The sequence below is a fragment of the Mycteria americana genome, chromosome 7, assembly GCF_035582795.1.
Source record: "Mycteria americana isolate JAX WOST 10 ecotype Jacksonville Zoo and Gardens chromosome 7, USCA_MyAme_1.0, whole genome shotgun sequence".
Classification (NCBI taxonomy): Eukaryota; Metazoa; Chordata; class Aves; order Ciconiiformes; family Ciconiidae; genus Mycteria; species Mycteria americana.
The window spans coordinates 40,029,272-40,053,192 of NC_134371.1; the positions used below are offsets into that span (position 1 = coordinate 40,029,272).

Below are 23,921 nucleotides of genomic sequence, written 5' to 3' on the forward strand. Positions count from 1 at the left end.
CACAAGCTGATCCGTACCAGCAAAAGCCCAAAAGAAGTCTTCAGGCAGCACCTGTGTCCAGCTGGTGTTTCTATTCCCAGCAAAGCCAACTGCTCCGGGTAGAGTACCCAGAGGCTGGGCAATTCTCTTGTCCATCATACACACACACACACTGAAAAGAGGTTGAAATAAGGGCAGAGGAGTCACGATGACATGTGGAAATCACTGCAGAAATCTGGAGATAGTAATGATATGGGGTTTGTTACTAATTTCACGTGCAGACATACTGTAGCATAGGAGGCTGCTCTGTGTGCCAGTACCTCCAATGCAGGGAGGAGTCTGTATATACTAATTGTATTACTGCTTGCTCTTTGGACAAAAAGGAATAGTACAAAGGCACCCTCAAGGACTTTGGGCTCTCATGAAGTTGATGAACAGATTTATACTGCTAGTTTGGCTTGGGCCTGGAGACTCGTGCTGCATGAGGAAGGGAAAAAAAAAAAAATCAACCAACCCAAACCACGCAGCAATATAGATTCACCAACCTTTTCTTACACACTACACCTCTAATAAAAGATTACTTAAAGATTAACTCTTGATAGAGGAGTCCAGGACTTTGCATCTTCTAGCATAGCTGACACAGCAACATTTCTCTACAGGTTTGTCTCATACAGGAAAAAGAAGGGTAGAAGCAACAAATGCTCTGTGAAAGCTTGCGGTTTGTGGTTATGCTGTAGCTTATTTTCAGCAGGCGTTTCTGACAGACGTTGTACTGAAGTAGTAGTTTTAACACCTATTTTCAGGATCACAGGCCAGCAGCTTTCCTCCAGCAAACATGAGATATTGGTCTGCAATATGACCGCCCCTTATTTCCATGTATTTCTTTGTAATGACTGTCTACTGTTGCTTCTACCAAAATATGCAGCTAAGTATGCCAACTAGATTTTGGTTTAAAAGCAACTTTCTGTAGATCAGGCTGCCACAAGCCCAAGTGAAACCTTACACAATACTCTATAAAAAACCAAAACAATTAGTGTCTTCTCTGTGGCAAATTCACACACTTGAATTGTAAGCCACCTTCATTCACAAATCCAAGCACAGATGGCTTGCATAAATTTGGGATACATCTTTTCCACTGACCTAATTGCAGCAGGACAGCAGCAGCTCAGATAACATGTTTTCTTACATTTTTTTCACTGTAGCTAATCATAGCTGTGTCACACACTTATAACTGCAGTGAGTCCTTAATATAGCAGTGGGTAAACAAACATCACACAAAAAAGCTTGCACAAGAAAGAGGGATGTGTATGCCTGGGAGACAGCTTGCTCACATGTTTTAACAAGTGCTCTCAAGAAGAACGTTCCAGGCAGTGTTACATTTCTGCCTAAGCCTCTTAGAGCAGCAGTTACCCTTTGAACACTTGCTGATAATCCCAATTTAAAGAACTGGGACTCTTCAGATGTAAATAGCATTTGCCTTTGCAAACAGTTACTAACCAAATTATATAGTACCCCTTATTCACAATTAAAAAAAAAAAAAGGTCCAGCACATTATGTTTACAGTTACTATAAATAAGTCTGGGGGGAGTGAAGAACTTTTCAGAATAACTGTTATTTTCTGTGATTCCATGTCCTCAAACAAGCCTCTGACATCCCTGCTTTAGGAACACAAATGATCCTCAAGAAAATTCCATGCAAATCTTAATCTCACTACCCATAAAGAAACTAAATAACAAAATCCAGCATCCTCTAAAAAAGCAGTCAATATAATACATAGCCTTGTTGTGGCTATATTCCATATCACCATATCAAGTTAAGGGAACAAAAATATCTGGTATAACTCTCACAAGGTGACTCTCCTTCCTGCAAAAACAACAACAAAAAAATTAAAAAACTGTTTTTAACATGGATCTGCTTAGGGATCCAATTTTCAGCTCAGCTTCTCTCCGAAAACTGATCCTCACTCCATTACTGACAGCTTCTACTCAGGAAAAAAAAAAGTAGTAAAGCAAAGGTGAATTAATTTCAACATAAGAATGAAAAGCTCATACAAGGAAAAAATTAAGGAATTCACAGTGTTTGGCCAGAATGAATGTGAATACAAATCCAGGATTGTGTTGGTTTTTTTTAAAATAGTATTTAACCATGGTCCAAGTCTGACGATAACCATCATAACATGAGATAAGAAAGGATTAAGTTTTCTTTTACACACATAACTCCATCTTGCAATTTGCAAAGCAGCAGCAAGTCAGCTCTACTGTTACTTGTCTATGGATGGTACTTTCAGTCTGTATAAGTTACTCAAAAAAAAAAAAAAAAAATCAACCTTAAGGAGAAGAGCCACCTCCCTTACTGTTTCTTATCAACAGGACAGTCCAGTATTTAGAAAAGCCAACATTGTGCACCACCATGTAATGTCGCCCCACAATGTGGAGACTGAATTAGCTGATAACCCTTGGAGCAGCCCAGAATCTGTTAGAATCTGCAGGATAGGATCTCCTGCAGAAGGCTGGAGTTCCTTAACAGCTCAGACAAGAATTGCAGTATTGCTTCTGGCAGATGCCTCCTGCTGCCCTTCCCAGCTGGGACAGAGTAGCTCTCCCTTTTCTTCCTCTGCACCATCTTCCTACCTTATTCTTCTCTTCATTCTCTTTTCCTCAGCTTCTTCACCTTCCTCCTTTCGTCCCACCCGTTCTCTGCTTTCTCCAATCTAAACACAGAGTTAAGAACACCTACTGGAGTGCCTCTGCAGAGAGCTTGCTATACACTACAGAGCAGAGCCAAGTGGCTTGGTCTGGTAGGATGCTGCTAGAGCCCATGCTCTACTCAGTACAGAGTTGCTCCTGCACTGTGGCTGTTCTGGTGTGGGACAGTTACTTACGAGGAACTTGCTGCTGCATCACTCGCCACTGTAGTGGCAGGTTTGCAGGACCAGGCAGAATTCACAGAAGACTGGCAACACTACTATGCTGTCACAGATTTCTTGTCATCTCCTGGAGGGATCAGGGGTCATAAAGAAGAACCAGTGGCTCTTTCTTCTTGTAGAGAAAGCCTAAAGCCAAGCTCAGTCAAAACCACATTGCCAGATAAACTTTATTTACAAACATACAAACTTCAGAATTAGCGTGCTGAAAAGCAGGACCACAGGCCCCAAAGACAGATCATCTCCTGTGTGACAAGTATTATAAGGACAACTGTTGCAAATGATAAAAACACTTCTCTCCCAGTCTTTGAAGAGAGGACACAGCTGAATATGAACTCCCTGGGGCAAGTTCTGGATGATCTTATATCCTCCAGCATGAGATAAGCTGCTGGTTGCACTGATGTTTTGCTGTGAGGTGTCCAGAGCTCTTGGCCCAGCACAGCACTGCTCTACTGTAGCAGTCTGCAGCTAACATATTCAAAGATCATCAGGAATATAGACCATCTGCCAGGGAAGCTGACGCTATCTCCTCCAGATAGGAGGAGAAATAATTTACAAGGGACATGGAAAAAGTGGGGAGTGAAAAAAATTAGATCCCATCATCACTCCAGTATGACACCCCAAAGCCACCATTCTCAATATCCTATACTAAAATGATGTTCTTTTCTTTTGCTTTTATACTACTCCTTCCCATTACCAACCCAAAGGTGAATTCCTATGAGGGAGCCCTTGTATCTATTTCCCATTCAATCCTGAAAATGCCATGGTACAGTGAGGTTGCACTGTCCCCCACCCTCCCATAACAGTTGATGTTTTCTGAACTGAATTCTAGTATTTAGAAGCTGTAACCACCTCTGGTTAAACAGATCAGCTTACATCACTGGCTTTAAGTCAGTTTTGCTTTGCCTCTTTTTCTGCAAGAGGCCAGGAAACCTGGATGTGATATGGCTCTAGTTCTTCTGGAGTGACATAGTCTGGAGCATTGCCCATCAGGTCACGTCCCCTGAAGGATTTAGGAAAAGCAATGACATCTCTGATACTTGGAGCATCAACGATGAGAGAGATCAGCCTGTCAAGTCCTAGAAGCAGAAAACAAATTGGTGAACCACTTGAGTTATGGCCCTACATTACTTCCTCCGATTCACAAAAATCAGAAAGATGGAGTAAATATTACTGAGCTTGAAGAATAAAACTGAAGCAAGTAAGGGGAAAAAATTAATCTCAGCCAGTAGCAGAGAAACAGACTTGCCTAAAGAGCAGAAATGCCTAGCAAAATAAATCTTTTCAATATTACAGAAAGTTCTGCAACACACCAAGGACTGCAAGACAGAGACAGTGCCTTTGCAAAGACAGCATAACAAAACCAGGGCACCTAAGTGGCAGGAACACTGTCAGGGCTCTGCTTAACTGCTCAAACAAAGCTCTTATCAACCAGTTCTGAAGGATTACAACTAGGAGGAATTCAAAAAGAACAAGAGCCTCTGGATGACTAGATGGAGGGAAATAACACTGGAAGACCACAGGGTTAAGATGCTACCTTTGTTTTTTGTAGGGTTTTTTGTTTGTTTGTTTGTTTGTTGGGGGGGGGGGGGGTGTGTTTTCTTTTTTTAAAACCACAAACTTGCAAGGTTCTAGGAAAAATATCTGACATTATCTGAATTAGTGAGCAAAACATAAGGGAGAAGGGAAGTGAGACTGAAGCAGAGGGCAAGGTTGTGGCTGTGACCCATGGCATGAAACAAAGCACCGTGCTGTCCCAGGCCTCTGGGCATGCAGTACAGGAATCCTGTTCTGGCTGCACAGGAATGAGAATAAAGATGACCTAATCTTAATGAATACACTGCTTGTAGAACAGCATATAAGGATCATCTTTAGAGCCACTAACATGTGATTTGGTCCTTGCATAAGAACTAAATCACACTATGACGCTGGGGAGGAACACCAAAACGTTCTGCACTTGGTGACAAAACCTCTGTTTCCTTCTACAAAGCAGCTACAGAGATGGAAGCACTATGTAAACCCACACCATGTTACCATGTTAGTGGTGCCAAATAGCAACACCAAAACAGTCCTCTCTGTCAGGAGGAGACAAGGCTTTTGCTAACAATATGCCAAAAAAAAAAAAAAAAAAAATCACAAGACACCGGCATCCTGGAGAGCTACAGAGCACTCACCTAAAGCAATTCCTCCATGAGGTGGAGCTCCAAACTCCAAAGCCTCAAGCAGATGGGAAAGCACCTCAGAATCCTCCTGCAAAATCACACAAGAACTGTCACTGGACAAACAATGCTCTTCCTACTAGCAACATAAGATGAAGGTATGATGAAGTCATCCATCACTCAGGGCTAGGAGTTATGTTTCTTTATCTGAGAAGCACACAAGTGTTTCTTTCAGAATTCAAAATGGATATTTAATTAGTCCTTTAAATCTCCAAGAGAATGTTAGAGACACCTGTAGGTGTTACCTTCAGCACTTTCTCCAGCACAAAACGCTGTTGTTCTGCACTATGAATTCTGATGGAGCCACCTCCAACTTCACTGCCATTCAGCACAAGGTCATAGTGCTGGCTACGGACCTGCAGAAAGAAATGAACAAGCACCTTAGCAAGGCTGGGGCACAGCTGCATTTAACACCAACCTGCACACAGACAGCAAAGACACTGGGAATGAAGACATGACATACTACAACACTGCTCTCAGTGGTACCTTGCAGTTCAGGTACCAGTCCTATCAGAGGCATGGACTGCTGCTGACAGAGGTGGGAACAGTACAAATCCTTTTGCAAAGTTGATCAAAACCTGAAGCAACATGGGATGGGTCAGAATATAAGACTCCTCCCCTTGAGCAACTGTTTCTTATAAGCCCCTTTTGTCAGGGGCACACATGGATGTTTGCCACTCAGAGTTACCTGGAAGCCATCTCTTCCAAACAGATAAGTACAATGTGCAGTCAGTTCCATGAAACAACATCCCTTTTTACAGTAAAAACAGATGCCGCTTGCCCAGTTTTCCACGACACAGCTGTAAAAGAGTCAATATGGCAGGCATGAAGTAGTTACCTTTGTGGGATCAGAATAGAGGAGGCTGGTATCTGAAGGATGAGGAGCAGTGAAAGGGTGATGGGCCGATTCCAGTTCAGTGGGATTCTCTTCCTTGGGGAGGAAAAGTGGAAAATCCACCACCCACAGAAAGTGAAAAGTCATAGGATCACGGAGTACCAGCCCAGCTGCCTCAAGGAGGTCAGCACTCTCCAACCGCAGGCTTCCTAACGCAGAGCACTGCAAAAGAGAAGGGAGAGAATGAGACAGGGCAATTTTACTAACAGGGAAGTCACTTAAACACCAACCAAGGAAAGAGTGTTTCATAAAGGTAGTATCAGAGACAGCATCAGTTGTAATGCATTGTTGCCTTAAACACTTTTGCCTTGTCTCCTAAAAGATATCACCTTCCTGCTGAGGCAGCAGCAGCTCCAGGGTTTGACAAAGAAAGGTGAGTAAGGAGCTGGAAAGCTCATTTTCTTCCAAATGTTCCATCCTCATAGAATTCTCCTAGACTAACCTCAAGCTGTACACAAATGTGGATTAACTGGGGGAGCACAGGTAAGATCTGCACTTTGCAGACAGAGAACTGAAGGCACAGAAAGAGAATATGACAAAATTTTGGCTATCAAGCAAAGCACGACACCTTGTCATAAACCAATGCTTGGAAGACAATGTCTGCTGGCAAGAACACAGAGAAGGGTACGGACAGAATCTCCCATCACTGCTGCTAATAGGCAGCTGTGCTTCACTCTCATCATCTGCTTATGGGAGACAAAATTACCTAGTTGACCTTGTTTTCCAGTCTCTGATGCTTTAAAAATTAAGTTAAGCTGAGAGAAAAGGAGGCACTGATTTGTTCATGTTTTATATTCCAGCCTTCGCTTCAGTTACAAGTTCTTCCCAGAATTTGACTGCGGGAAATAAAAGCAATATGTACATTTCATGTATTATTTGCTGTTGCTATAGCTTCAGCTCCAGAGAAACACAGAATTAGGTGATGACCTATTTTTAATAAGAAGAATTAGACTAAGGTCAGATAACATCAAAGCCATCATCAACAACATTCAACTCACACCACCACCCAAGAAATGCTTCCTACCACTTGCTTGTGTTCACCAGCTGCCAGCAGTACCACATCATCCACCTGCATGTTCAGCACTTGGGTAAGCTCTGACTGCTGCTTCTGACCAAGAAACTTTGTAACCAGAGACTTTAAGCTTCCATCAGGCCTGCAGATAATTTCCATGATTTCCTAAAGAAAGATAAGAGTATGTTCAGTCCAGTGCTGCCCTCTCTTGTCTTGAAGCATCGCATGCTCAGGCACTGACTCTCAGCTATTAAAATCTGCTCTTCTACCTTCCTCTGCCTGCAAGTGCCTTTACATGCACTTTGTCATTCACTGTTTCCAATACCTCAGCAGTGTTTCTGTCTCACCTGGTTAAACTGGGATTTTGCAGACTCCTTTAATGACTCCAGATCTTTATTTTTAAGATATCTCTGGGGAAAGAGCAAGAGAAGACACATTAAACATCAGCAAAATATATGGAAAGCCCAACCAGGATTCAAATCTACTGACTGAGCTGTTTCCAAACTTCTCAACTTCTTTTGTTTCCAGTACAAGTTCTTATGAGGGCTTCAGAACAGGACAGGGCCCACAGCACTGGGCTGCAGCTGGGTGTCTTCTCCAAGGGCTCCTTTCAGGAAGAGGCCCCTCTACGTTGCACATTTGGCTGCAGTTTTTCTCCCTGCTCACAGATCAGATGTAGCTGGTCAGCAGAGTTAGATTATGCCAACTAACTGCCTCCAGCATGCAGGAACATGGTTATAACACCACACTGTTGATGGGGAAGGCATAGCTCAATTTGGAGGAACAACAGAGGGAAACCAACTGGACTGACTCTCACATGCAAAGAAATGCAATAAATGAGGACCTGCATCAAGATTTTGATTTTCTTCAGCTACTCTGATGTTTAGAGAGGCTCAAGATTCCACTTTTGTTTTGCTCAAACACACACCTTAGTGCCCTCTCGTGGGAAGCTAGTAACTTGCGTTTTGTGCCAAAATTAAAGGAATCCCAAGAGAAACCATGGACAGAAAGTCCTATTCCCCAAATAAAACTCAGTGTTTAGTGGATTTTTTTTTCCATACTGCCCAAGATGCAAAGATGACCACAGCCAGAATTAAATCTGCTTCCCTGCCAAAATACATGGCTGTGTCAATCTTCTACATCTGTTGTCAGCCTTGGATTTGGTCTGTGACATTCTCATTACAAGACACACATTTGTGTGCCCACAAATGCACAAAAAGCAAACATGAGAAGGGCTTGTAACCACCTGACCTTTCTCTCACTAGTCCAGAACAGAGCTGTGCCATACCTATTTCACTCTCTTGCCACAGGGCACAATTTATTATCAAGATGCACTTCAGAAGGCATCCTTGACAAAAGCAAGCTGATGCCCCAAGAGGCTTCCCTATCCTCAAGGCACCTTGCAGCTCTGTTTTCTTCCGCCCCGTTCCTGAGGACCATATATTCTCCCCTTCATCTGATCATCTCCATTCCCCTCTAACACCACGCAGCCCCACCTGACATCAATCACAACCAATCCCAAGTTCCCTGAAGGGCACTACTCCCCCAGTAATAGCAAGGAACATTTCCATACCAACGAAGGAATTCAAATTGGTATTTTATTTATTTCACATAAACCCTAAGCAGCATGTAAAAGCATCACTTACCACTCCCTGAGGTATACAAATGGCTCTGACAGTGCCGCGTGGGTAACTGAGTGCATTCTGCACAAACTGAATGTCCGATCTTCGTAAAAAGTCACTGATATCCACTATCTGAGAAAGGAGAGATCACAGGAAAAAGCAGCAGTGGTAGAAACATGAAGCAAAAATCCTGCACCTGTGTGCACCATTCAACACCATTCCCTGGGACATCATTTCTTTGTTCACTGAAATCAAATGGTTCACAAAGAAATGAACAGGGCCAAGCTGGAATAACCATTAGGAAGCTGAACACTACAGAAACAGAAATGCAAGACAGCCAGGAAAACCCAAAATTGGGTTTGAGCCAGAAAAACCCAAGGTTGAGATGGTGACATCCTACCACAGTGGAGAAAGTTGCATACTGAAAAAGAAAGAAACCTCCAAAATTAAATCCTGGGGAAATAAGATGCTTTCGTGCTTTTTAGCACTGTTCCTCTTAAGAATATTAACGAATGTATTATTTCATACTTTTGTACTCTTATTTCATATACAAACAGTGTATGCACACAACCGCAGTCTGTTATCTTGAAAATATCTTCAGGCCATTAGAAGGCTGGAGAAGCCTGTCTCATGAAGCATGCTCACCAGGAGTATGCTTTGGAGTGCAGTAGACAAAAGCACTTACAATATCTGTGGATGCCTTATGTGCTTCTGTTCCTAAGACAGCCAAGATGCATCACTTTCTAACATTACATTATCTTTAAAATAAAATGTTCTTAAAACATACATTTTCCCACAGCCAAATAATCAAACCCTCTCTTCCCCAAGAGATGATTACCTGTACAAAGCAGTGACGATGACATAGACATCTTGGGTAAATTACAGCACTAAGAACCCCAGGCGATCACGTATACATGATCCAAAAAACATTATTAAAACACTAACAGAAAGGAGAAGCTGCAAGTTCCCAATGCACAAACCCTCACCTTCATCCCAAAACGAGTGTCTGGTTTATCAGTCCCATAGTCAGCCAGTGCCTCCTCATATGTCATGGAAGGGAAAGGAGTTGTAATGCAGCCTCTTTCCTCAGGCCAGGAATATTGCAGGAGGCCCTCTATCAGTCTCTGGATCCCAGCTTGATCTACAAATGACATCTCTATATCTATCTTAAAATAGAAGACAAGAGGGGAGATTCTGCATTAGCTACAGGTTTTGCCTTTGCACTGCTACTTGCAGAAGCTCTTGACTATAAAGCCAGTATAAAAAGAAACAGTATACTACATTAAATCATAGCATGACCGCATTAGACTGAGGGTGTGCTTATGATCTCCCTACAGCCTGATGACTCAGGACACAATCTGCTTAGAGAACTGAATGAGGTAATGATGACAAGGACAGAAGGAGAAGCCTTGAATGAACCAGGCTAACTCTGCCTGGGATCTCAAGGCTGAGGAATAGGATGCCCGACCCAGCAGGACAGGAAGAGATTGCATCAAGCACAATCAGCAACACAATTCCCACATCTACAGCACCTAGGACCATGCAATCAGCCAAGGACAGTAACCACTCTGCACATGTCCCATACTAACTTCAAAGGGCCATGCCTGTGAAACACGCAGCAAACAACATTGTACCCCCAAGCAGCACAAGAGCTAGCAGAAACCAAGCCTTCAGAAGGGAACACAGCTACAAGGTGTTTGAGTCAAGGAGAAGGGTGAAAGGCAGGGCGAGCTGGTTACCTGAGTGAATTCAGGCTGCCTGTCAGGCCGCGAACCTTCATCTCGGTAGCAGCGAGCAACCTGAAAGTACCTGCAATAGTCCTTTTACTTAGATAACAATTTAAAGTACCCTAAATTAAATTGTGGCTACAGAATTGATCATAAAAAAAGAGCACGCTCTGTTCCCTTTGCAGCAGATGATCATAGCCCTGGTTATCCCCATCCCCTCAAAAGCATGAAATTTTGAGTGGAAGCAACTGTATCAGCAGCTGTATCCATCTCCAACCATATCTTCCAGAAGCATGTGGAGGCTACCAGGTGAGCTGTGTCCCATCCGGGGTCTACACAACCCCTTTTCCCACCTTCCGCTCCAAACCTGGACTCTACTAACCAGCCATGCAAAATTCACTTACGGTCAAGACATGGCCTGCAGTTCACTGCATGAACAATTGTCTCCCTCTCCTTCAATTTTATTTGGAGAAACAAGCCCAATTAAAAGCTTTGTCCACACACCCTGAGAACATGCTTTCCTTGTCTCAGTCATGCTCAACTGCCCAGCCTCATCTCAATTAGTTCTATAGGTTACTCTTGGAGAGGCTTTTATCACACACTAGATTTTCTGCCCTTCAGGCAGACTGTGCTTCAGATCAGGTTTCCATTTAAAACAACAGTGAAGATTTCAACCTTCAAACAGGATACCATTCCTCTTACTGGGTGTCCTGGTTTCAGCTGTGATAGAGTTAATTTTCTTCCTAGTAGCTGGTATAGTGCCATGTTTTGGATTTAGGATGAGAATAATGTTGATAACACACTGATGTTTTAGTTGTTGCTAAGTAATGTTTACACTGGTCAAGGACTTTTCAGCTTCCCATGCTCTGCCAGGTGCACAAGAAACTGGGAGGGGGCACAGTCAGGATAGTTGATCCAAACTGGCCAAAGGGCTATTCCATACCATATGACATCACGCTCAGTATATAAACTGGGGGGAGGTGGCCGAGGGCAGCGATTGCTGCTTCAGGACTGGCTGGGCATTGGTCAGCAGGTGGTGAGCGGTTGCATCGCTTGTTTGTTTTTCCCTGGGTTTTGTTCCTCTCTCTCTCCTTATTTTCCTTTTCATTACAATTTATTATTATCATTATTATTATTATATTTCAATTATTAAACTGTTCTTATCTCAGCCCACAGGTTTTCTTACTTGTGCTTTTCCAATTCCACACAGCGAGCAGCTGTGTGGTGCTTAGTTGCCAGCTGGGGTGAAACCACAACACGGGGAGGCATTATTGCTGGGGGGCAAAGGGCCTGGCCTTGCTGAAAAGTCCTAAGTATTTAGGGATCCCTCTTCAAAACAAAAAACCCTTGGCAGCAAGTTTTTGGGGAAGTATCTAAAACCTCACAGATCAAAGCAAGCAAATCCTGGACAGGACATGCAGAGAACAGGAGTCCAAGAAACTCTTACCTGTCCAGGCCTCCAACCATGAGCAGCTGCTTGAACTGCTGAGGACTCTGCGGCAGAGAGTAGAACTTGCCTGCTTCCCTTGAGGGCACAAGGAATTCTTTTGCTCCCTAGCATCAGAAAGAAAAGGTTACACAGTTCAGCAAGTAAGTGGCCTCCATTCCTGACAGAGAGCACAGACTAGAAGTGTAAGAGGAAAGGACCTATTTTACCCATTATGAAATCCCACTTGTGAGGAAATGGCTGTTTCACCATCACACTTAAAAAAAAAAAAAAAATAAAATCTGTTAACCAACTTGGTCCAAAATATCCCAAAGGAGGATTCTCCACTTTCTGCTCTGAGAGACTAATGCATAACAATACACCATCTAAGACAGGGGCTTAAATGCAAGAACTTCATGTGTTAGCTGCATCAACAATTCCTGGGTTACAGCTCTCTTATCTGTGATTATTTTTGAAATAAAAGAAAGGAATATAAACTCAGAAATTAAAATGACTTGAGTAGTGCCACTGCAGTAAACTACTAGTTAAGAGATAAGTGCTGGGGAAACAGCGCTCAGAGAAAGTTGTTTGGTTTTATAATCTGGCTGTCCCAGGACAGGACTTGCATTAAACATGCACTCTACAAGACAGAAGCTTTATTCATTTGAAGATTCAAAATTAAGACACAAGGTATCACCTCTTCCCTTTCACTCCCTCTACTTTTAAAGTGATCCATGTATCATATCAGAAATTTGTACGTGAGCTGTTACTTCATGAGGAAACAGCAATGAAGGCCGAGTGGCAATTGACAACAATTCAACCATGAACTGCCTATGCAATCACAGGGGGCTAAAATGCATTACTAACAGCATACATACCCCTGGGGTTCTTTTAAAGAGCGTTGGAGTTTCTACATCCACGAACCCTGAGGAACAAACACATGCTTCAGACAGAATATGCTGAGAGCAGGGAGAACTAGTATGACACAAAGTAAGCTAGAGTAGGGTTAGTCAGGAAAATAGGTAACCTAGCACACCATGTAGCCTCTCCAAAATCTACAGATTTTGCTGCTTCTAAGAGTAACTTGTGTAATGACAGATTTAAAGGCTCTGAGCTACCCTGATGTCCTCCCTGAACTGTTGATGACAGAGGACTTCATATAGGCTGAAAAATTGTTAATTCTCTATCCATTTTGAGCTAGGCTTTGCTTTTCCAAAAAGGACTTCCTGATTTTAAGATAAGCAAAAGCCCTACAAAAATGCACCCCTTTGACGTGCTTCAAGTTGGGTGACCCAAAGAGGGAAACTACCTGCAAAAGGCCTTTTCTCACTGGATATAGCTCATTTGAAACAAGTGGTTTGTAGCATGCTAAGAGATTTCAACGTACTTTGTTCTTTAGGCCTGCCAACATCCCTCTAAAGACCCCACTGCAAGTAGGTATGTCCTCACTAAGTGGGATCAGTTTGGAGTAGCAAGCTGATTGGCAACCTCTCCCAGCAATAGGAAACAGAAGGGAGGGCTAAAGTGTTGTTTGCTGCACACTGTTCCTTTTCTTACCATGGAGGTTACACAGATATTCCCGCATCCTCATCACTATCTGTGATCTCAGCCGCAGGTTATACTGCAACTGGAAGCTACGCAAGTCCAAGTAGCGATACTGCATCCGTAAGGCCTCTGATTTCTGGAGTTAAGAGATAATCAGAATTAAGAGACAAAATTCAAATTGCATGTCCAATGAAGCTGCTCCTAAAGCCACAGGACAAAAGGGGGAAGCTAAAAAAGGATGCTGCTCTATTGCCACAACCCACCCATTACCTGCAACCTACAGACAAACATCAGCCACAGAGTGTTTCCATGCATGACAATTACTTTAAAAAAAGTTTTTACTGTGATACGAGCTGCCTCAATAAAGCTCAGGATTTCAGCCCTCCTTATTCTCAGTCCACTGCAACAGACTGTAGCAATCCTCCTTGGGATTTTTAAGCAGAGGAGTGGTATCAGGCATAGATCTAAAGGAACAACTAAATGGTGATACAACCTCTTAGTACAGACAGGAAAACTATAGTAGTGCAGATGATGGGAATCGTCCAGGACCCGTAACACAGAATGAACAGGACCCAGTTCTCCCAATTCCAACACCTATGTATCAGTCACAGTTTCAATGGCACAGAATATCTTCAATTAACAGCAATGCTACTCCTACACCACAGATCTTGCACTAAAACTAACCTCTTATAAGACTGTGGGCTTACAGAGGAAGAAATCCTCTGGCTGACTAGCTACTTGTCCAGATAAGACTAAGCACCCTTGCCTTAAAACACAGCACTGCATTGGCAGGTTCTGTTTCACACTCTCAAAAAAGCTAGCATAGCCTGATTTCTTTCACTCTTCCCTTCACCATCTGTTCTTACAGTGATATTTGAAAACCCTGTACACTGGAATCATTCAAGCCTTGTTTTCTGCTTAAGTCTAATTAGCAATACATCCTCACAGCTAACAAGCAGCACCCCTATTTTAAATACCATCCTTCCCCCAAAGCAGAGCTGCAAGAACCAGATGAAGCTCTCAGATGTTTTGCCATCACCCTGGGCAAATTCCTAATTTATTGAAAAGCCACCACTTTGGTTAAAAAAAAAAAAAAAAAAAAAAAACACCACACACCAAAAAAACCCCAAACCAAACAAACATGGACACCTTGATAAAATCCTTGATTTCAAAAGGTAGCTTCTTGCAGGAGTTTAGGATCTCTGCAGTCTTCACCTTCACTTCAATATCCCCTGTTGGCATTTTCTGGAGCAAAGAGGCAAGAAAAAAAAAATAGATTCAAAACTTAGGGAAAACAATTGGACAAAGGTATTTCACAGATGGCTGGGGGAAAAAAAGAAACCCATGTGATTATCCTCCCTGCCTTCTAACACAGTATAACTCAGAGAACTTCTCTCAAGGACAGATTTCTCCTAGATTTCCCTTCTGTTCAGAAAAACACAAGTCACCTCAGTAAAGATGGCATGTTCTTTCCCAGTAGCATACTGATCTCTACAAGAAATAACTACTTTTCCTTTGCCTTCTCCTTGAAGGACACGCTGAGCACAGAGGAACAGTCAGGCACAGACCCTTCTAGGGCACATGTATTTGGACAAAATACTAGTTCCATTAGCTTCAATGAAACCACACAGTACATATTTTAGTGTGCATTAGCAGCATTACCATCAGTCCTTAATACAAGTCAAAGAAGGCAACTTGTGAGGAACTTCTCAGAAATTCCAGTTCTGAACACCAGTTCTCAGAACTAGTCTTCTTTTTCTTAGATCCCAAGGGAGAACAGACAGTTTCCCCCACTTAGCACTGTGCCACATCAAAGTTCATTTGATCCCACAGAACTCCTTCTATTTACCAGGGAAAAGTATATACAACCTTCCAACAAAATGGTAAATTATTAATAAAAGCATTGCTTGAAGCCTGCGTTCTTTATGAACATCTATAAGTGGTCAGAGCAAAAAAGTTGGTCATAAATCCAGGTTCTCTTTTTAGGCCTGCCAGTGATGGGATACATACAATCCTGACAGATTAATCTACGGCTGATTATAATGAGAGCTGAGGATTGCATAACATTTAAAAAAATTATTCAACCTCTGTTTCCCATACAATGAGAACAGCAAAATCTATTCTGAGTGAGAAATAGGTCATCACATGCTGTGGAACTTGTGATGACAATACTTATTTTCAAGAAAAAGAAATTCTCAACCACACTTCAAAAGCCTGAAAAAGCTAGCCATTATCCTTTCAAAGAGCTGGAATACAATTTAATTTGTGGGTGTCTAATGTGCTTTGAGGTTCTCCTAAGTTACATGTCATAGCAGTTATTTCACCTCACATTATCTGAGGGATAGGCTGTCACACACCCGGAACCCATGGCAAAACTCTGACACAAAACCCACCATAACCCTACTATCCAGTGCTCTTTTCCACAAGGAAAAAGCCCTGAGAGATCCCAACATCCTCACCGGATTCTCCTGCCCTGGGGGCCGAGGGGACACAATTCCAGTCACTCGCACAACAGACTCCACTGGGGCATTAGACAAGAGTTTCTTCACATGGGAATGTGCCTGCAAGAAGATGACAGTGTCTCACAGAAATTCAAAGAACAGGACAAATGCACCATGCTCAAAGGCCTCATTTCTTAATGGCCCATTTGAATCCAGGACCACTCCTCATAAGCTAGAAGAAACAGCATTAATGTTTCTGTTGCAGTGTCAGATCAGGGCTCTCATAACATTTAAATCTACTTGTGAGTCAGAGCACTCAGTCTGACGAAGTACTTCATTCTGCTCTCCATGTCTACTGGACCCAAGCTACCAAAGGAAAAATAAAGAGAACAGAGATTCATATTTTGGTAGCACTTACCTCATCCCGTGGAATGATGATCTGAGTCAGTCCCTGGAAATCCCTCAAAACCAGAAACAGGCCTTGTCTGATCCATGAAAAACACAAAAGGAAAAACAGTTTTTTCAAGAATTCAGTAGTCTTCTGCTTCTGAAGGCAAAGCACATGGCAACTAGCTACTTTCTGTACCTTGTGACAAATCTCAAAGCACTTCGAAATAATGTATGCACAGATACTTTTCCCACATCTGAATCTAATATGAACAATTTGTTTCAGATTTTGACCAACCACAGACAAACAATGTGCAAACAACCAGGAGAGGAAGAATTTTAACTTGAACATTAATCCATGTAAAGCAGGGATTCTGAACATGTGCAATTTCCTGCTGGGAAACATAGTTCAGATAAACACATTTAGATGAGCAATAAAACTAAAGTTCACATGGATACAAAATAAAAAAATCCAACCACAAAACAAAAAGGAGAACACTGGTCCCACAAAAAGTTTCATGTGAACAATCCACACTCCTAGACCCAGAATCATAACTCTTGATCTCTTCAGCTGCTGTACAGACAGTTACCATTGTACTTAATCCACCAAGAAGCTGTCAAATGGTACACACTCTGGCTGTCTTTGAAACCAAGAGCACAATGGTCTCATTGCAATAAACCTAACTCTGTTTCCTGGAACTGCACCCACAACTGTTCAAAGATGAGATGCTCAGGACCTCCTAAAAAAAAAAAAAAATCCATGCAGACCATCACTGCAGGACAATGCTGGATAAAAACCAGCCTCTCTGGACTGTAAAATGCAAAACACGACTTTTGATACAAATGAATTTCATCAAAGCCACAGGACTTATCTCCATTTTACAAGCACATACCCAGGATCAGAATACTTTGGAGCACTGTCCATGCTGTATGCAGACATGCTTTTCACCCTACATTTACAAAATGTACAGCTCCATTAGGAGTGATTATATCACGCCACCTACAGCAAAAATGTTGGAATTAACATTTCATCCTCTGCTTACTACCTTTTCTTAGTATTACTTTTTTAAGCAAAGCCTGCATCTTTAAAATTGCATCATTAGATGCTGTAGTTGAAAAGACAAACAACGTTGTTTGCTTAAAATTTAAGGACGCTATATAAAAGAAATTATTTGCTCACAGCTGTTAGAATTGCTATAAATACGCTATTGTTTGTTTTCTCTCCTATACAACAAGGATAATAACATCTAACTGCTTTACAGTGTTGTAATGAGGATCAATTAACATTTGTATGAAACTCTGAAATTTTAAATACTGATCTGGCACAGTTCTCAACTGTTTTACTCACTTCAGAAGTGACTACTGGAGGATATGAAAAGATAACCTGAAGCATTAAAAAAGCGTTTGAATCTAGGCCTAAAGCATACATTGGATCTGGCAAATAAGCATCTCCATTTTCACCTTGGCTTGCATTTACCTTTGATACTGAATCCATCCATACAGTGTGACCTCTTGTCCCACGTGAGCAGACCGCAGCTCTCCACAAGTATTGGTCCGAGTGACAAAGCTATTGAAGTCTTGAATAAAAATAATAAATTCTTTTCTTGCTTTTGCAGATAAGCAAAACAAAACAGTTACAGCGTTCCCCCCGACACCAACATAATTTAGACATACACAAAGAAATTACTCCATATATTCCCAGTACAGCTGTTGTAAGACATTAGGACATAAATATGACATGAAATTATTCTCAAGAAGTTTAAGAAGTATTATTTTTATGTCTTGGTCAAACTTTCATACAGAAATCTGAACACAGTCTTGCTGCAAACTGTTGCCCTACAAATTTCAGGGGCAAGAGAAGGGAAAGCTGCAGATCAGTCCTGAGGCACACTGACAATTCCACATGCGAATCTAGAAGACACAGCAGAAAGGGGGCTTGACAAGCCAAGACTGAAACATACTGACATCCACCATGTGGGTGTACATTGAAGAGTTTCCTGCCTGCAACTACTGGTAAAAGGCCTGAACCATGACTACAGAAGACTTTCCACAGACCCCAGCGTGCCTGGCATTACGACTTAGTTTACAGACCATTTACAGAACATGCTAGAGTTTCAGCTTGCAAAGAGAAATTTGAAGGATGCTATTACCTAGACACACATATGTATCTGTGTATATGAACTAGTCTCCCTTGCTACCTTCATCACAGCCTGAAGGCTGTAAAGCAGAGGGAAAGAAAGTTTGTTTTCATGGTAGGCATTCAGCTACCCCTGTTGTTTATAGGTTGTGTGCTACAGAAGAACAAGGGGGAAAAAAGCAAAGTAAAAGCTCAGAAAAAAAAAGAAAGTTAGACAAATTGTTTCTGATATACTTTGAATCAGAATTCACTGTGAAATGCCATAAGTCAAATAAAAACATGATTTGGACAAGGCATTTAAAAAAAATGATCCAGGGAAAACAATTTATCATGAGTGTGCCTTTAGCCTCCTCTGCAGGCTACCCTGACCTGAGTCCCAGAGAGGAAAAAAACAACCAAAAGCCAGAAGAGGCGGCGGCGGGGATGATCAAACGCTTCTTTCTCACCTGGAGCCGCCAGTGCCGGGGCAGGGGCCGCCCGGTGCAGAGCCCGCCCGCAGGCCGGCCGGGCCAGCGCTCCCGCCAGCGGGGGCAGCGCCCTGGGCAACAGCCGCAGCAGGCGGGGAAGGGCCATCTCACGGCCTGCACCTGATCAGAAACAAGAGGGGACCGTCACAAACCTGCGAGTCATTAAAAATAAAGGCACAGGAGAGAAAGCACCAGCCCTCGAGCCTAAACCTCTTCCCCTTAGGGGCAGTCCTGCCCCGGAGCCCCATCTCCCGGAGGGGCCCGGGGCACCGGCGGGGAGCAGAGCCCCTGCAGCCAGGGCCGGGAGCAGCGGGGAGGCCCCCGGCCACAGCAGGCGGATCATCTCACAGTGAGGCCCACTTCCCCCGCGCTCATCGGGAGAAGGTCTCCTCACCCTAAGCCGCAGCAGGGCAGCCGGGCCGAAGGACCCCCGCCCTACCAGCCAGCCGCCGCCGCCGCCGCCTCCCTCCTCCTCCTCCTTCTCCTTCCCCCGCTTCCGCCCGCCACAACTATGGCGGCCGGGGCGGCGCCCCGCCCTGCGCGCCGCGGGGGCTGACGGGAAGGGGGTTCAAACGGCGCCCGGCGGGGAGCGGTGCTGGGGCTGGTGTTGGCCATGGAGTCGGTGGATGGGGCGGTGCGGACGCTGCCCAGCATCGGGCGGCTGTCGCGGGGGCTGCCGTTTGGGCGGCCGCACGGGCAGTTCGGGCTCAGCCCCAGCGGTCGGCTGCTCCCGCCAGCGCTGCGCTCCCAGGTAGGGCCGGGGTGGTGGTGGGGCCTACCCGTCCCCTTAGCCGGGCTGCCCGCCGGCGCCGGCCCTCGCCCCTCGGCCGAGGTCGCTCCCCTCCGTTTCCCGCCTCCGCGGGACTCGCCGCCGCCTCAGCGCTGCCGTCTCCTGCTCGGCACCGCTCCCGCGGCGCTGCTAGGCGGGAAAGCCGCCCCTGCTCGGGCACGGAGCCTGGGCCGCGCGGGCTGGGGGTCCCTTTGCAAGCCCTGAAGGGGTAAGCTATCCTTGTTTGTTGGGTCTTAATACTTCTCGTTTGGGTTTTTTTTTGTTTTGTTGGTTTGGGGTTTTTTTTAGGAAAATGCAGACCCCCGGAGAACAGCGTTTCTACTACACAAGCAGTGGACCTTATACAGTGTAACCCCTCTGTACAGATTCTCTAATACTCGTCTGAGGGATTATGCTAGACTGCTTAGTGCTTTTATTGCTGCCGAGAAGCAGAAAGGACTGGCAGTGGAAATAGGGGTTGAGCTGGACATCAAAGTGGCTGTCTCCAGCATTCCAGACCTGAAAGGTAGTGATCAAGACCAGGCTGCGATTCTTGTGCAGGTAAGGGGTCTTCTTAGCAGTTTTGATAATTATAATTGAGGCTTGCATTTTACAAGTTGCTTTTGCTCTGTCTCAAAAAAAAAAAAACAAAACAGCAAACTAAACCCTAGCTGTATAGAATAATTACTGTAGTATCTGTTAAGATTTAATGAAAGTGAGTCCTGTCCATTTTTAACTGGAACAGAACATCTCATAAAGCAATGGACATGTTTAATTACAATTTTGAGTTCAACTCTTTGATAAGATCAGAGTAAGACTAGAAGGAGCAATCTTTGTCTAATTTTTTAGTTCAGCAGTCAATTTACTGCAAGAACTCAGACATGTTATTTAGCTTCCTGGATAAAGTTGGTATAATCCTATCTCCTGGCCATAGCTCAAGTCTAATTAATAATTCTGAAATGCTTTGTCTTAAGTGAAAGATGCTACTGAAATGCCAAGTTCAGTATGGCAATGGTTGTAGGATGTATCATGGATTGGCCCTTTTTAAGCAGCATAAACTCAGATTTCAGGACTGTTCCTAATGAATTAAAAAGTGGTTTTCCCACTGTTTTCAACAGAATTGCCCACATCTTTTAGGGAGGTAATGGATAGACTGAATCACTGTATGAGCTTTACAGAAAAGAATGTTGCATGTGAGGTCCTGAGAAAAATCTTCTACTAAACACTTGAAATTATAAAACAGAAACCATCTTTGGCTAAAAAAAGTCAAACTTGCTCAGTAGCATTCAAATGCTTCTTTTCCCCATCCCAGCTTTCTTTGAGATCACCAGCTTCCTCAAAAAACTCAGAAGAGAAACTGATATGGTTGGGCTGGTTCTGCTGTGTGTCTGGAGATGATCTTTCTGAGAACGTGCCAGAGGACTTCACTTGTTTACCTTTGTTTCTTGCTAATGGGGCAGAGAGTTACACATCCATTGTTGGAAGTTGGTTTCAGAAGACTTTTGACTGCTGCTTCCGCCGTTTAGCCATCAGCCCTCTCAATCTCAGTTGGATGGCAGCTATGTGGACTGGATGCAAAGTGGACAAAACTGCGTCTGCCATGGAACTAGTTTTCTCTGTCCCCCATCTGCCCCAGCCTCTGGATATATCATATGCCATTCATCCAGAGGATGCAAAAGCTCTGTGGGACACAGTCCAAAAAACTCCAGGAGAGATCACTCAAGAAGAGGTGGATGTCTTTATGGACTGCCTTTACTCTCACTTCCACAGACACTTTAAGATCCACTTGTCAGCTACAAAACTGGTGAAAGTTTCTACAGCAGTTGCCTCAGCACACTGTGATGGGATTATAAAGGTGAGGTTTTAAGTAGCATGTTGTCCTAACTAATGCTGGACAAATAAAATAGTTGTACTTGACTAGAAATGCCTTAATTTTAAAAATTAAGATTTCATGTTTCTTATGCATTATTTCCCACAAGAAGGTAGTGATAACCCTCAGCTTTTATTAGCCATAATTAGTTCTGGTGTTGGAGCAGCTATCAATACAGTATTTTACTACTGTATTGCAGCAGAAGCTACTAACCCTAGCCTTGGGCCAGAAATAGGTGTATTAGCTGCTGTATGAACAGGAAAGTTTCTTTGCCCAATGGCCAAAACTTAGGCTTAAAAAGATCCTGAACTTGATCAAAAACCTTAAAAAAAAAAAGTTCATTAGCTTTCTAGTATGGCAGTTATTAAGACACAGACAGAAGACAAATATAATTAACCTGCTATGCAGAAATGACTGGTGTGTGGGTGAGCTAAGAGATGGATGATCTTAAAGAGTCAAAACATCTTGCTTGGAACTACTTCACTTGTAACCCTATTCATAAAGGTGCTGGTCTCCCTATAAGAGGTATCAATAATATGCTTTAGAACCATGGAGGATTAATCCTTCCTGAAGTTTCTTCAGGGAATACAATATGGTCTTCTGAGTTAAAGAACAGTTTGTGTAAATGCAATTGCTTAAGTTTAGTGTGTCTGTGATGTGCCGACTTCATTGTTCTGGGTACAGAGGGAATGTTAGAGCCTACAGCTGCGACCCTACTCACGCACCTTTCTTTCATCAAATGAAACAAAATAAGCTTTGCTGCGAAGCATCTCTTATCAATTCTGGCCTTCAGTAGGACAACTGCAAACCACTAAATGTTAGTGTTACATTGCCTGTTTTTACCTGTAGTAGTTTAAAAGTGGCTGAAACAACTTTTTATGTTCCAGGTAAGTAAACATAAGAGATACTCAACTGAATAGGCTTTCTGAAGAAGAGTTCTCTTCTGGGAAGTATCTTGTGTAAACTCAGTTATGGCTCTTCCATAATAGGGATAATGGGTTCAAGTCAGACCCATTCAGTATGGGAAAACATGGATATTCAAGGAAACTGGCATAGTTGTCTTCTTACAGGAGGAGGGAGGTAGCCAAAGGAGTGGAAGTGCTAGGCTTCTCCCCTTCCAAAAAGCTGGAGTAGGACCAGGACATTTCTCGAGTACCCTGATTCACATGGGACAGGAGCAGAAGTCAGAGGGGTCCTGAAAGGAGCAGCATCTAGGCATGTATGTTTTCTCCATATCCAGGGTCAAAATAGCAACAAAGGTACCTTGCAAACAACAACAGAGAAACTGGCTAATCACATGGAACACATGGTAGTTGGTTTCCAACCATTTAAGGGTGTGGAAATCTGGTAACTGCAATTTTTGTTTTGATGTGCTTTTTTCTTTCTTACAGTTTCTACAAAGCCGATACCTAACTGGAGTGCTGATGCTACTGACTGAACTAGCAATCTCTCAGATACAGTGAGAGTCATTTCAGCAAATCTTCATGTTAAAAAGGCTTACTGTTGGAAGATATATGCTGAGAAACTGATTGGAAACTCACTCCTGCAGCATCTTCTTTCCTTTCATGCTGGCTGTCCAAAGTTGGACTAACTCCTGCACTCAACTCCATAACTAGCTGTAATTCAATGTCATGCACAGCAAAGACAAGCAGACATTTTGGCCTAAAGAAGGGCTACAGTACAAACTTCTAATAGCTTATTAAGCATCTTTGTTTTATCATAGTCACTGTTCATTTATGTATAGATATCAGCCAGGGGCTAGGAGATAAACTTTGCAAATTCTTGGATGCAACTTATTGAAAGGTATTTCTGTTGTTTCAAATACCAGGTTGGTTTTCACTTAACTAGATAGCCTAACCTTAGCCAAACTGTGACTACTCTGGGGCCAGTCTAAATGCAAAGTCAAGCACACCTGCGAAAGGGTGCATGCTCTACAACCCAGGGCAGAAAAGTTCAGGTCTCTTAACTTCCTTTCTAGCTTGCTAAGGACAGTTGGTAATGGTCAAAAGTATTCATCTGTGTCCCAGTTGGGCTAAGGTGAACAGCATGAGAATGACAACTGCCTTGTGTGTCCAGCCTGTTGGTCCTCTCAGGCAAGTTAATACATAGGAAATTGAGGTCTGCATATAAGCTAGATATTCACTATGCTTTGCCTGATGTTTGTCATCTTGGATGTAATCTTGTAGGCCAGAGAGCTCTTGGGGTTGGAGCTATGGGTGCTAAAATTTTATACTAGATCTCTCCCTTCTACAGCAGGTAGGAGTTCAGAGAGCTAGTGCACAGTGCCTGGCTATACCTTAGATGAGCAGAAAGGAAGTAGAGTTAGTACATGTTATGATTTTTGTATTACAGTACTAAGTAAAGAAAGTATTTACCATCTTTTGCCAATAGATTGGTCTTGAGCAAAATAAAGACCACCTATGCCTGATTAAATATATACTTTGTGTGGTGCTTATTTCCAACTATAGCTTACCTGACTAAGCTACTATTTATTACCTACTA

General features: G+C 43.1%; 3 protein-coding genes across 8 annotated transcripts in view; 1 reads left to right on the top strand and 2 right to left on the bottom strand.

Moving 5' to 3' along the window:
• Positions 1 to 3,054: 3,054 nt before the first annotated feature.
• Positions 3,055 to 18,886, bottom strand: DARS2 (aspartyl-tRNA synthetase 2, mitochondrial). Its single transcript, XM_075507980.1, has 17 exons — positions 18,760 to 18,886; positions 17,654 to 17,753; positions 16,208 to 16,274; positions 15,808 to 15,909; positions 14,498 to 14,593; positions 13,361 to 13,484; positions 12,682 to 12,728; positions 11,825 to 11,931; positions 10,390 to 10,459; positions 9,637 to 9,816; positions 8,675 to 8,782; positions 7,376 to 7,438; positions 7,041 to 7,193; positions 5,960 to 6,178; positions 5,367 to 5,477; positions 5,077 to 5,152; positions 3,055 to 3,981 (listed from the first exon to the last, which is right to left on the bottom strand). The coding sequence occupies exons 1-17, from the start codon at positions 18,884 to 18,886 to the stop codon at positions 3,794 to 3,796; spliced, it is 1,938 nt and encodes a 645-aa protein (XP_075364095.1). The 3' UTR covers positions 3,055 to 3,793.
• KLHL20 (kelch like family member 20) overlaps positions 18,789 to 23,921 on the bottom strand; it is a 32,687-nt gene continuing 27,554 nt past the window's right edge. For all 6 annotated transcript variants that reach the window (XM_075507990.1, XM_075507983.1, XM_075507986.1 and 3 more), the window contains one exon: positions 18,789 to 18,900. In XM_075507990.1, coding sequence (XP_075364105.1) covers positions 18,888 to 18,900 — 13 coding nt within the window. In that variant the 3' untranslated portion in view covers positions 18,789 to 18,887. The remainder of the gene's footprint in view (positions 18,901 to 23,921) is intronic.
• Positions 19,350 to 23,846, top strand: CENPL (centromere protein L). Its single transcript, XM_075507991.1, has 4 exons — positions 19,350 to 19,531; positions 19,859 to 20,110; positions 20,862 to 21,404; positions 22,811 to 23,846. Exons 1-4 carry the CDS (start codon positions 19,394 to 19,396, stop codon positions 22,880 to 22,882), a joined length of 1,005 nt encoding a protein of 334 aa, XP_075364106.1. The 5' UTR covers positions 19,350 to 19,393; the 3' UTR covers positions 22,883 to 23,846.

What these genes read in the sequence shown, in the direction of transcription:
- CENPL (XM_075507991.1), top strand. Translation starts at nt 19,394, where the DNA reads ATGGAGTCGGTGGATGGGGCGGTGCGGACGCTGCCCAGCATCGGGCGG. An exon ending in CGCCAGCGCTGCGCTCCCAG is followed by an intron (nt 19,532 to 19,858) that starts GTAGGGCCGGGG and finishes GGTTTTTTTTAG; the next exon opens with GAAAATGCAGACCCCCGGAG. An exon ending in AGGCTGCGATTCTTGTGCAG is followed by an intron (nt 20,111 to 20,861) that starts GTAAGGGGTCTT and finishes TCCCCATCCCAG; the next exon opens with CTTTCTTTGAGATCACCAGC.
- DARS2 (XM_075507980.1), bottom strand. Translation starts at nt 18,886, where the DNA reads ATGGCCCTTCCCCGCCTGCTGCGGCTGTTGCCCAGGGCGCTGCCCCCG. An exon ending in ATGGTTGGAGGCCTGGACAG is followed by an intron (nt 10,460 to 11,824) that starts GTAAGAGTTTCT and finishes GGACTATTGCAG; the next exon opens with GTACTTTCAGGTTGCTCGCT. An exon ending in ACACTCGTTTTGGGATGAAG is followed by an intron (nt 8,783 to 9,636) that starts GTGAGGGTTTGT and finishes CTCCTTTCTCAG; the next exon opens with ATAGTGGATATCAGTGACTT.